A 13,283-nucleotide genomic window follows, 5' to 3' on the forward strand; every position below is an offset into this window, starting at 1 on the left:
TTTAAGGATGGAATTGATGTGAGGTTTCATACTAAGATTGGGATCAAGAAGGACTCCGAGGTCCCTAACGGAAGGTAGCGCTGTAAGGAGGTTGAGTTTGGGGTCGTTAGGCAGGAGGTCAGGGGGATGTGAGGAGATGTGGAGGAGTTCTGTTTTGTTCTTGTTTAGAGCAAGCTGGAGGTTGGTGAGAAGGGCGTTGATAGCTGTAAGGCACTTTTCCCAGTGCTCTAGGGTGTCGGATATAGAGTTGTGAATGGGGATGATGATCTGAACATCATCTGCATAGAGGTAGAATTTGAGTTTGAGGTCGGAGAGGAGGTGGCAGAGAGGGGTGAGGTAAATGTTGAAGAGTGTGGATGACAGGGATGAGCCTTGTGGAACTCCTTGTTGTAAGGGGCATGAGGCTGATAGGTTGTTTCCGATTTTAACAGAGAACTTTCTGTTAGTGAGATAGGATTTGAACCAGGCTAGAGCTATTCCTGAGATGCCAATGCTTTCTAGCCGTGTCAGGAGGTGGTGGTGGCTGATGGTGTCAAAGGCCGCTGAAATATCGAGGAGGGCGAGGAGGTAGCTGTGGCCTTGTCCTAGTCCTCTGAGAAGATAGTCAGTAAGAGAGAGCAGTAAGGATTCAGTATTAAAGTGTTTCCTGAATCCAAATTGGGAAACATGGAGGATATCATGGTTTTCTAGGTAGTCCATGAGTTGTGCATTGACAACCTTTTCCATAAGTTTGGAGATAAAAGGGAGGTTGGAGATGGGGCGGAAGTTGGAGGGGTCTTTTGGATCTAGGGAGGGTTTCTTGAGGAGGGGTTTGACAACAGCGTGCTTGAGAGGATCTGGGACTGGAAGGGATGCAGGGGATGCAGGGTTAGATGAAAGAAATTCAAGAGGGAAAAAGAGGTGAAGATGACTGGAGAAAAGAAGCTTTGTGGACAGAGAGGAGGGTGGCTGATAGGGGAGGTAAATCAAGAGAAGGGTTGTAAGAAGTGAGGATATCATGGTTGAGGGACGAGGCCGGTGAGATGGAAGTGGCAGGAGGGGGAAATTAGATGGAGGTGAGAGAAGATAATGAGCTGTGAAGAGAGAGAGAGAGAGATACACACATGGGAGAAAAACAACAAATGAAAAGAAATGAAAGGAAGATCAGAAACTAAACTTTAAAAGAAAAAAGGAATAAGGAAGCAAAAAAGAAAGAAAAAGCCACGTACAAGCAAAAACAGAGGAAAGATTCAAACTACAGACACCAAGGTTGGAAAATTGTTTATTCAAAGTTTGGTGAAGATTTCTGTACTCGCTGGGCAGGATCAAGGGAAGGGATAGGTGATATCTGCCCTTTTCTTCCAGCCATGTAGTCACCAGGGTAAATTTTATTGCAAGGGTAGGGAAGGGAGTAGGAGGTTGTCGTGTCATAGGCTCAAAATCTCTCTTAAAAATTGGCAGCTCCGGTATTGTGAGGGGCTGCAGTCAGGTCTTGAACTTAGGAAGAATTTAGGTGAACATTGTTCCCCTTATTCACAAAAATCAATAACATTCCCCTGTTGTATTGCAGACAGCAGTTAACCCTGGGCTTTCCAGATTGAGGATAGGAAGCACCACATGCTGGAGAGGTACAGACTGCTGATCTGTTAGGGCTCAGGGCATGCAGATGGTGGAGTGTCTTGTGTGCAGGAATGGGACTGGCTTTGGCCTGGAATCTGTGAGTGCCAAGAGAAGTACTGCAGGGGGAGGGGGGGGGGGGAAGGCAGGAGAAAATCCAGAAAAAAGTGCCTGGGCTCAGGGAGTGCAGAGCAGGGAAGAGATCCAAGCCTGTGGGGGAAGAGGGAATCATAGATTGAAAGGTGAGCTGAGCCAGCCAATGAAGGGAAACCTAACATGCTGATTAGGGGAAGGGAGCAGTGAGAGGATGGTTGAACCAAGCCTGCAGAGGTAGGCAGCTGGTTAAGGAGGGGTGTGAGGAGGAACCTGCTGGGGAGTGGAGAGATGGGAAGAGGAACTGGAAGGGGAACTGAGGACAGGTCAGTGGGAAATAGGGAGCAGAGCAAACTCCGGGAATGTGGAGAATGGAGTTTGAACAGGGATAATAAGCTCCTTCCTCCAAATATAAAATTCAAAGCATGCCTATGTAGGAGGGTGAGAATTAAGAGTGCAGATGGAGTAAAGACAGGAGTAGGAAAAGATGAGGAGAGAAGGAACAGAAGATTAGGAAGTCTTATCCAGTTATATTCAGCCCTTATCTGGCTAAATTCTAGCCGGGTAACTAGTTGATCTCCAGATGGGGATCACTTTGAGTGGGAGGACTAGTCTCAGTCTCCCTCGTGGTCACCAGCTCCCCACTGCAGCTGGACTCACTACTTCCATCCCTGCTCCATTTGGATTTGATAGTTAATGGGGGGCCCAGCTGTCCCCCTGCAGCACATTGAGTCTGTATGCATACCAGGGCAGCTTTGGTGTTGTCTCCTCCCAAAGATCCTTCGCTAGTATCTGCCTCCAAGAACATCACCACACAACAAAAGCAACACTGCCATGCCATGGGCTGGGGTCACTGGAATGAGTGGCATTCTACACATTCAGCTGATGCCACTATGGTACATCCAAGCAGAGAAAGTTGCAGCCTTCTGCAATGGTAAAACAAACGAACGCCTTCAGTGGCTAACTGTGGTCAAAACAAAGCTCAACAGTCCAAATGGCTAACTTGACTGGTAAGGGCACTGGTCCCCCCTTGTATGCAAACTCAGTCCTTCTTCCAAGCGTGCTGCTGGAGAACTGTCCCTGGCACATATTATCGAGAGGCCTACCATGGCCAACCACCACTGTACAATAGGAGTCTCCTCAATTTCATCCACACTTCTCTCTCTCTCCTCTTGCCTTTGTTTCAGAGTGTGGCACACAGGTGTGATATCCCCATCCCTTCATGGTAGGGCAGAGTCTCCTCTAGCCCATGAATGCTGGCTAATGCTGAGACACCCTGCGTTTCTAACTGCTCATGTGCTCGTCGTCCTTCTTCCAGGTCTTTTGGCGTGCATCTGCCATCTCCCTGCTCGATTGGCTGGAAATCCACCATCTTGTCAAAATTTTGTGAAAAGAGAAAAAAATCCTCCAAATCCACAAAAAAGGTTCCTCCAAAACAGGAGTTTCTTCTCCTGTAGTCCTAATGTCGTCCACACCAGTGGGCTCCTGTTCGTGTGCCATCTGTAACAGGATCCCTAGTTGGCCTGTTGGCTGAAACCAGGGAGCTACAATGCCGGGGACCATCCAGTGGGGGAGGGGGAGGTTTAACCTCCTGGGCACTTGGTGTGGTCATCCTCATTAAGTCCCAATCCACTGGTCTAGTCACTGGGCAGGGGCATCCTCCAGGAGGGAAAAAGAGACTAAGAAATAAAATAAAATTTACTCCTCCACTCAATGTTTTAATGTCTCATTAGAAACAAAAAACCCCACAGAGTCCAGTAATGGTGTTCAACATAAAAGTTTACTTGCGTTTGAAAATCCAAATCCAAGACAGAATAAAAAAAAAAGAGAAACAACATCAGAAAAATCAAAGTTAGGAAAGACGTTGTTTCTTTATCCATGACACTCCTCCTAGATGTTCTTCTTACCCCTGCACCATTATCCATTTCCAGAATCCCTTCCTCTTGGAGGGTAGTGTGGTCTCTTTTTGTAATTCCAGCACAAAGAAGGGCTGGAAAGGGTGACAAAACGCTCCTGGTTCCAAAAAACTAGCCTTCAAAACAAATAGATCCAAAAGGCTCTCTCAACAATGTCCAAGATCTCAAAAATATTTCAACTCTTCACCCTTGCTGTTGACTATAAGCAAAGGCAAAAGAGATGTAGGATCCAGCCCTTCCAGACACCAGGGGCTTTCCCTCCCTTCAAGAACTGGTTCAACTCCAAAGAGTAGCAAATCTCTTCCAGTGTCCAAAACTCCTCTCTGGGTCAGTCCACGCTACGCAGCAGCAAAAGACCACCTCCTGGTCACGCCTCTCGGGGAAAGGCAGTGACCCGATAACATGCTCCAGGGGACATTTGTAATCCCCAGACACATCCCACAAAAAGGTGGGGACAGAACAAGGGAGGATTCTATAATGGAAAAAAACACACCCTTCCCTGATGGAAAAGATGGGGAAACACTTTAGTGACAGGTAAAGCCGGGACACGTATAAATTGCAGGTGTCCAATCCTATGGGAAAATTTAAGCTTGGGAAAAGGAGCTTAAGTGCAACATAGATGAGGAGGAGAAGGATGGGACGACAAGTTCATAAGTGTCAAAACCTTCTATCTCCATGCTTTTCGGCAGAGAATGCATATAAGGTTTACTACAGATGGTATCTCAGTCCATCAAGACTGCGTGAAATGTATAGCCAGGTCACTGACTGCTGCTGGAGAGAATGTGGCGAGGAGGGGACTATGGAGCATATCTGGTGGACCTGTCCTGTTACTGTAGTGTTCTGGAGAGAAACACAGAAACTGTTGCAGTGGATAGCACAATCACAGTGGACTGGGATCCAAAAATCCTTTTATTGAACTTCCCAGTTGAGAGTGAAGAAGACAAACTTACTGATTTAACAGAGCTTTACAGCATCTAAGTGTCCGATTGAGGCTAGGTGGAAGAAAGTTACGACTCTAGATGTTAATTTACAAGAAAATATGAGATGTCTGAACTATGGAAAAACTAACAGCAAACAGGAGGGAAGGACTTGCAGATATGAAGCTATATGGAAGCCCTTTGAGTTTGGGAGACAGTGACCGGAAAGGACTCATTAAGAGGGGTTTGGGGCTTTGTGGGGAGGATTTTTGTATGAGTCTATCTGTGCTATTCACATTTAGGACATCTTCTGCAGTTGATGGTTAGAATGGTACGATAATTTTGTGGTTAAAAACTTCAATTGAAAAAAAGAAAGAGGTTTTAGAACATAAAAACATAAGGAGGGAAAGAGCACAGGGACATTCAGTTTTCAAACTATTTTGCTATTTTGCTCCCCCCCCCTTCCTTCACTGGCTGCACAGATTAGCAGGTGCAAAGCAGAAGGCCACCTTTAATGCACAGACTTTGCGCATGCTAGTTTTCAAAGCCTCGTTCCTTTCCGAATACTGGCGTAAAGTGCGCACGTTAAAACCACTTGGGCAGATTTTCAAAGCCCTACGCACGTAAATCCAGGAGGATTTACGTGCGTAGGGGGGTTACGCGCGCTGGGCCTATTTTCAAAAGGCCTGGCGGCGTGCGTAAAGCCCCGGGACGCGTGCAAGTCCCAGGGCTTGAAAAAATGGGCGGGGAAGGGGCGGGGCCAGAGGCCTCTCCACGGCCGCTGGGCCGGGGGATTGTGCGCTGGCAGTTGGCCGGCAGGCGTAACTTGTGAAATAAAAGTACAGGGTTGTTTTTTTTCGGGATGGGGGGTGGGACAGGTAGGGGAAGGGATGGGAAGGTGGGGGGGGGGGAAGGAAAGTTCCCTCCGAGGCCACTCCGATTTCGGAGCGGCCTTGGAGGGAACGGGGAAAGCCAGCTGGTCTCCCCGAGGGCTCGGCGTGCGCAAGGTGCACTAGTGCGCGCGGCTGCGCATGCATGTTATAAAATCGGGCATACATTTGTGCGTGCCGGGTAGCACGCACAAATGTAGGCTGCGCACGTACCTTTTAAAATCTGTCCCACTGTGCGTCAAAGCAGGCCATTGGAGAATTGCCCCTGTGTTATGCATGAGATGCTAAGACCAGTTTAGATGACCTTAGTCCCATAAAGTTTGGTTAACTTAGACTTTAGGGGTAGATAATTAAACTACCCATTTTTTTCCCTAAATGTGCAAAGCAAAAATACACAGGGAGGTCTGGCTTTGATTATTGCCCTATGAGAAATACCCAGACAAATTTGCACCTGCTTTTTGAGCGAGTACCTTTTTTTGGACAAAACTACGTGGGTAGTTTTGATTATTCAAAATTTAGCTGCATGGGTGCCTCACCTGACCTAATCCCACCCCAGGAGTGCCTCCAAAGATTTGCAAGTATGCATTGCTGACACATGTGGGTACTTTTATCCACATTGAGGGTGGGCAATACTAAAACAGCCCGTTTCTGTAGGTAAAACAGCATGCTCGCCTGTGACAAGGGCTTTTTATTGCCTTCTAAATGAAATGTATTTTTTTTCTAATAACTCTTTTCCTGCTCTAGTTTTTGCTGTTGGAGAGCGAGCGAGTGGTTGTCATTGAGTATATCCAAGCACTCATGCAGAAGAGACTGCTGTGCAGGAACACAGAAGAGAGACTGCAAGTTTCCGACCGAATGTCTAAGGACGCCTTAGAGCTTACACAGCTCTTCCTCAAAATGGTGAGAACATGTCTTCTGTCTGAGAACTTGGAACACTGCACTGAGATAGGCCCTGCTCTCTGAATCAATGGGCAGATTGCACCAAGCCGAAGTAATGAGAAAGGGAGGATAAGACTGCTGATCAATCCGAATCAGAGCAGAGAAGCCAGGATTTCTAGGCAGGAGCTATGATCAAACTCTGCAAACAGAGGGAAATGTTAGTCCAGATTTTGGCAGGTAGTCACAAAGTGGTATAGATCAATTAGAATCCATTAATTGTGAGTCAGGCATGGATACCATTAGGTTGGTAATGTAAGGTCAGGAAAGAACATCATTGGAAGGTCCATATTAAAACAGATTGTCCGGCTAAATTTGGCACTTAGCTGGAAAAACTGCGAGATTGAAACTGGACTAGCAGATGGTGAAATAACAAAGATGTGATACTGCCTCAATAAAAAAACAAGCTAGGAATTCACTGCAAGCTTGAAATCTTGAAAAATCATAGTAGATTTAATTTGAGATTTCTCAGTTTTCCTAAGTATACCTAGTGAAATGCTCGGGAGGTAATTTAAAGACATTTTGAAGGTTCAAGAAGAGTCCATGCCCCTTCCTACCAGGATCTTCTAAATTCCATTGGTAAATCCAAGGAGAATAGTAAAAGTGATACAAAGAACAGCACAGACACTTCTGTCTAGCTATCACTGGATTCCTGGAAGATCGCTAATTGGAAGCCATATCCAGGAGTACTCTTCTGGTGACCCAGATAATAACTGATGAACATAATGTTTTTTTTAGGTTCAAAGATGTGAGCTGTTTGAGTCATAGGATCTCAGTCAGGCAAGATGTAAATATTTTTTGTTTAGTGAACAGGATGTTATCTCCGGGGCAACAGTCACGTTGCGCTTTCTTTATTTAATTGTTATTACTTTTCAAGTTAATAAGTCGTTTTTTTCAGGATTCAATTCAGCTACACTATTTTTTAGAAAGTAGGGCTGTTCCACAAATGATTGTGCTAGATGTGCCTCCAGTTCACACAGGTTTTACTTGAGATATTGGGTAAGGAGAGAAGCAAACGTAAATAGGAATTCTGTCTGTTCTCTCTTCTTTTTTTTTTTTTTCTTTTCATTTATTGTCATTAGTCCCCTTTGCTTTTTCTTTCTTGGACACCCCAGTGATGTAGTGTTTCCCACAACGTCTTGTCAGATGTTTCTTATATGTTATGTTTTTTTCTTCTTAAATATTGCATGCAAGCATATTAATTTTTCTTATCAAGGTTGATTCTTGCATTTTTTTTAAATATTTAATACATAGGAAAAAAAACCATTTCCTACTGATCCAGTACCCATTCCTGATGCAATAATATTCATTACTAATGCAATGATACTCACTACTAAACCCATTTCCAATGCAATAATATCTACAAGGATAGTGGTAAGTGGAGTTCACTCCAAGGAGAGGGGTGTTAATGAGTGATGTGCCACAGGGATTGGTCCTTGGACTGGTTCTTTTCAACATTTTTGTGAGCAACATTGCAGAAGGCTTATCAGGAAAAGTGTATCTTTTTTGCCAATGATACCAAAATCTGCAAGAGGATAGACAGCAAGGAAGGTGTGGAAAACATGAGGAGGGATCTAATGAAGCTTGAGGAGTGGTCTAGGTTCTGCAACTAAGATTTAATGCTGAAAATGCAGAGTTATTTATTTAGGATACAAAAACCCAAGGAAGACGTACAGTATAGGGGGAGACATTTTTCTAAGCATGAAAGAACAGGGGTGATTGTATAAGATGATCTTAAGGTGGCCAAACAGGTGGATAAGGTGATTGAGAAAGCCAGAAAGATGCTTGTCTGCATAGGGAGAGGAATGGTTAGTGCCTCATTTGGAATATTGTGTACAGTTCTGGAGTCCACATCTTCAAAAGGATATAAACCAGTTGGAGCTGGACCAGAGGGTGGCTACTGAAATGATCAGTGGTCTTCATTCTAAAGCATATGGAGACAGACTTAAAGATCTAAATATGTATACCCTAGAGGAAAGGCGAGATAGGGGAGATATGGTAGAGACATTCAGATATCTCAAAGGTTTTCATTCACAAGAAGTGGAAAAATCTCATGGGATGAGGGTGAAAGGGGATGGGCTCAGGTGTAATCTAAGGAAATAGTTTTTTACAGAGAGGGTAGTGGACACATGCAACAGCCTCCCTGTGAAGGTGATGGAAATGAGGACAGTTTCTGAATTCAAGAAAGCATGGATAAACACAGAGCATATCTGGGGGAGAGGGTGGGTAGAGATTATAAAGCTGAATAGTTGGTGAGGATGGGCAGACCAGATGGAAAAAGACCAAATGGCCTGATATCATGTTTTAATGTTTTTATAGTACTGATCCAGTGATGTACATTACAGAATCAGTACCCATTTACTGATCATTACTGACCCAATAATATCTATTATTGCACCAGTAATATGTTCTGGATTAATCATAAGCCCAGTGCTTCACGGGCTTCACATTATAAGCCATAAGCAAACTGTGGCCATATATGACGGTTGCAAGAATATACACCTCTTCTTGAGTTCCTGTTGACAGCTGAATGTTTATTATTCTGGATTAATCATAGGCATCACTGGGCCAGTTATGAATATGATTATATCCAAATGGTCACGTATGGGTAAGCAGTGGTGTTATTTATAAATATCTTTGCCTTGGTTGCATTATTATTTTGTCTTATTTCTTTCTGTAGGGTCTGGAGGAGAATGAGCTGAGTGCTGGGGTCATTCTGGCCCTCCAAGAACTGATCCGCCTGAAAGATCCTTCTCTGCTCAGTCTAGAAGTCTCAGGGTTTGTTGCAAAATACCCTGATATCAGGTAACACACTTCAACAAGGAAATACTTATAAATTACTATCTCATTATCTAGAGCCACCTTCTTACAAAGTAAATACTTCAATTTGATACAAGATAATAATCAGATATCAAGTAATACACATTGAAAAAACAATACCCCAATAACAGATGGCATCCCTTTGAGAATACAATTCCCCAGTATCAGCTAACATATCCTTTCAAGGTTACTCCCTTACATGGTAACAGCTTGATATTAATGAAGCATCTATAAATAACTAGTGTCATTACTATTCTCAATGGTAGATTATTCAAATCCATATTACAAAAACAACTTTGAAGGATACTAACAAAAACTAGAAGTTAGGGCACCGCAAGACAGAGGTTCCAATAAAAGCAAAAGAGGCCCAGATACCTCTAAGTAAAGAGCAGAATGATTTAAAATATTCTGAACTATCTCCCTCACCTGCTGGAAAGGCTATAAATACAAAACAAAAACCATACTTTGAAATGTCTGTATGCAAATGCATGGTCTAAAAAAATAAGATGGGAGATTTAGAAGGTATAGCATGAATGTAGATATAATTGGCATCTCAGAGACCTGGGGGGGGTCAGAGGATGATGTGATGGTGTAGAGCAGTGGTTTTCAACCTTGTTTCCATCATGACACATGATGCTCACATGAGTGACACATTGCACACTTCATTTAACAGCTATACTTAAAAAAATTGTTCATTGTAAGACATTTACTTGTCAATGTTATTGTTAGAATGTAAACCGAATTGATCAGTAATTCTGTTATTGGAAAGTCGGTATATAAAAATGCTAAATAAATAAATAAAAAAAAATCAGATATTTTATTGTTGAAAATGATGCAAGAGAAAGAAAACATTCTTTAATTTCAGTAACTGCTTATAAAACATCATTATTAAATGTTATTTTTTTCACACACATTTTAATCTTTGCTTCCTGCATCAGTGAGAAATCTGGGACTGATATGCATATGCAGCACACAGTGTTTTGTTTTGTTTTTTAAAACACAGACAAACACTTATGCATTTCACTGTCAACCTCAGAAAGTTCTGACCTCTTCTGGAGTTTATACAGAGCAGAGTTGGGAAATTTCCCCATTCAACTAGCCATACAAAAAATATATTCAATTTCGGATATCCCCTCAGTAATAGTACTTCAAAATCCCTTCCCTGCCAGCCACTTTGTGAAATAACATGAAAACCTGCTAAAAAGACATTTAGAAATTATATAACATACCAGCCATATCATAATAAGAGCACTAACACCCAGGACTTTAACAGCAACAACCTTACCTAGGAAAAAGCAAGGCTGCAAATACAGAACACAGAGCACTTACTACTGGAAAAACAAAGCAAGCCAGACTGCTCTAGATTCCTACACAGAATCTACATCCTGTTTAGCAGAATCCCTCACCTCTGTCAAACATGCAGAATGCAGACTGACCCTTATCTAATACAGAAGAAAAGACCATAAATTTAAAACAAGCATACAGAGAAAAACTGAAACCCCAAGAAGCGGGAAGGTGCAGCAGGATACAACATGTCTGCAACATTTCTGGCTTGGATTGGTGGTGGTGGTGGTGGTGCTGATGGCCATGGTTGAGGGAAAAGCAGCAACAGGGAGCAGTGATGAGGAATTTTAAGTACCAGCTCCTTACTCTGCTCTCTCTTCAAGCAGCAAGCACACATGGCTGTTATAGAAAGCATAGGCTTGCTATATCAAATTTTTGGTGATATACCTTCCACCCCTTGGTGACACGCCAATGTGTCCCGACACACTAATTGAGTACCACTGGTGTAGAAATCCAGAGGTGTGACCTTCAAAGCCAATAGTGAGCAGTGCACAGACAGGGTGAGACTGGTCAGCTCTAATGGGAGTAGTGGCAGGGCATGTTTTGCCTGTGACAATCACCTTCCCTTCAGTCGAGCTCTCAGATGCTGGTGGCTTGTGTCACATTTGAGAGCTTGCAGGACAGCCCCACGAGCCACCACACTCACCCCGATGCACCTGGAAGTCCCTCACACATGCTCATGGCCTTCTTAGATGCACGTGCAAATATGCGGACTCCCTACAGTTGAAGGGCCCACGGTGGGAAACCTCCTGCGGTGCCCTTTGATGAATCATTACCCCTTTACTGTTTAAGACACCTCCTTAGAAGCAGAAGATGCTTCAGCAACAGGATTCCTGAAGGGCCTTGGTCTTCAGTGTGCGTTGCCTTTGTTTCTGCATTCCTGTACTTCCTGTATTTCCATGTTCCTGTCTTGTTCCTGAGCCCTACCCTTGCCTGGTTCACCCTGCCTTGCCCTAGTCATCTTGTCTTGTTGTTGTCCTGGTCTTCATCTTGTCTTCCTTGGCTTGCTTCTCTGGATTCTGACCAATCTGTGTTTGCTGCCTGGATCTGACCTTCTGCCTTGGACCTGACCTCAACTTGTCTGCGGTCTGCCCAGACCTCTGGCTTCTCTTCCAGTATCCACTGTCTGCTGCCCTCCCTGACCTTCACCTGGCTTTGGACTCTCATTCTCTGGATCACCCTAGGGGGACCCACCTACGTCCTGCCAGCTGCCAGAACCCAAGGGCTTAACCGGTGGTGGAGGCGGATGGTATAGGTAAAGCTCCAGCCTGTCTTGCTGCAGGGCATGTCTGCCAGATGTCAGTATGGGCCTAGTGGGATCGCCTGTTAGGGTGCGCCAACCATACCACAGCACTAGGGGCACCGAGAGGTTGGGTCGAGTCTCTCCTGGAACTGCTGGGCCACTGAGAGACAAGCCCAGACCCCTCCTGGGGTAGTGAGGCAAAGGCAGACCCCTCCTGGGGTAACACGGCAAGCTCAGACCCCTCCTGAGGTGGCACGGTACAACTGGTGCAGATGTCCCTTTCAAGACTAGCTGGCTGGAAATAAATAACCCCTGTAGGCTGGACTGGCTGGGAATGAATGCTGTCTGCGGGAAGAAATTGCTGCATGCAGGCGCCTTCTATTGGTCGTGGTGCAGGTTTGCAGGCATCTCGTGCAAGCTCAACTGGCTGAATGTAGGAGCCTGCTGCTGACTGGTCACAAGGTGTAGGACTTTCCATGACTGAACTGGCCATGTTAGACCTAGAAGAGTGTCTAGACATGGCTACAGAGGAGCTGCCAATCCTCTGATCACGCGTCCCTGGTTCTGAAGTGTGGGGTTGCAGATTGGTAAAAGCACAGGCAGGTCTGGAACGTCTTGGGAAGCAGCTCGTGAGCTGTGACTGACCCGCAGCTGTGAAAGGCAGAGCTCTGCTTGGCTTCATTAGTGTTCTCTGCTCTAGAGATCCTTGTTTCTGAGGACAGAGCACGGAAGTCACAGGAACATTACTGACCAGGTGAGTGCCAGGCTTTTTTGGTAGAGATTTTAATTTTTTCTGAGAGGTTTTCTCTAAGATGTCCTGAGAAGGTGTACTGAGATTTTTTACCAAGGGAGTGCCAGTTGTAACTACAGAGTTTGCCTGGCTAGGAGCAGAACACAGGCTAATTAAACAGGCTGATGTTTCTTGTAGACCAGCTGGTCTGGTAGCTGTGCAATGGGGGCAAGCTTTGTCTGAGGGTAGTAGGCTAGGGATACAGGGACACTTCCACCATCCTGGCTTAGGAGTGTTACAGTTCAAGCATTCTTGGTAAACTGAAAAATATTTCTTCTGACAGCTACTGCATGCCCCAGATTTCTGGTCTGAGAGCTGACAGGCTAGACAGTCTTGGTAATGTGGGCCATTCAAAGTTTGACAATGAGTACAGGTAAAATACTGCTGAGTATCAGAAATGTTGTGTAGAGCAGAAAAAAAAGTTAACTCACTGAACTGATGCAGACTCCTGTCCCACTAACTGGAGGTAGATGGCTTTGGCATGCTGTTACAGTTTGGGCTGTAGCCTGGTGTGGTGAACACCACCTGCAGGAGTGACACAGGACAGGAACAATAGCAGGTGATCTGGTGAGGCTGGGTAGAGTCTCCGGAGCCGGGTGCAGGATGATAAGAATCCCTGGAACCGGGTGCCTGCTGAGAAGGCCTCTCCCTTCAGGCTCTCCCCGTAGTTCTTCTGATACAGACCCAACATCATTTTGGTCGCCCTTTTCTGGACCACTTCCAGCCTGTCTTTATACT

At 44.8% G+C, this 13,283-nt stretch overlaps 1 protein-coding gene across 2 annotated transcripts in view; it reads left to right on the top strand.

Annotated features, from left to right (window-relative positions):
* The window catches only part of EXOC3L1 (exocyst complex component 3 like 1), a 133,614-nt gene that overhangs the window by 108,720 nt on the left and 11,611 nt on the right, over positions 1-13,283 (top strand). Inside the window, exons 11-12 of one of the 2 annotated variants that reach the window (XM_029608762.1) lie at positions 6,157-6,312; positions 9,029-9,153. In XM_029608762.1, the coding sequence (XP_029464622.1) occupies positions 6,157-6,312; positions 9,029-9,153 (281 nt within the window). Of the gene's footprint in view, positions 1-1,549; positions 1,752-6,156; positions 6,313-9,028; positions 9,154-13,283 lie in introns of those variants that run through there. The other variant, XM_029608763.1, reaches the window with a different exon arrangement.

The sequence above is a fragment of the Rhinatrema bivittatum genome, chromosome 7, assembly GCF_901001135.1.
Source record: "Rhinatrema bivittatum chromosome 7, aRhiBiv1.1, whole genome shotgun sequence".
In the NCBI taxonomy this organism is placed as follows: domain Eukaryota; kingdom Metazoa; phylum Chordata; class Amphibia; order Gymnophiona; family Rhinatrematidae; genus Rhinatrema; species Rhinatrema bivittatum.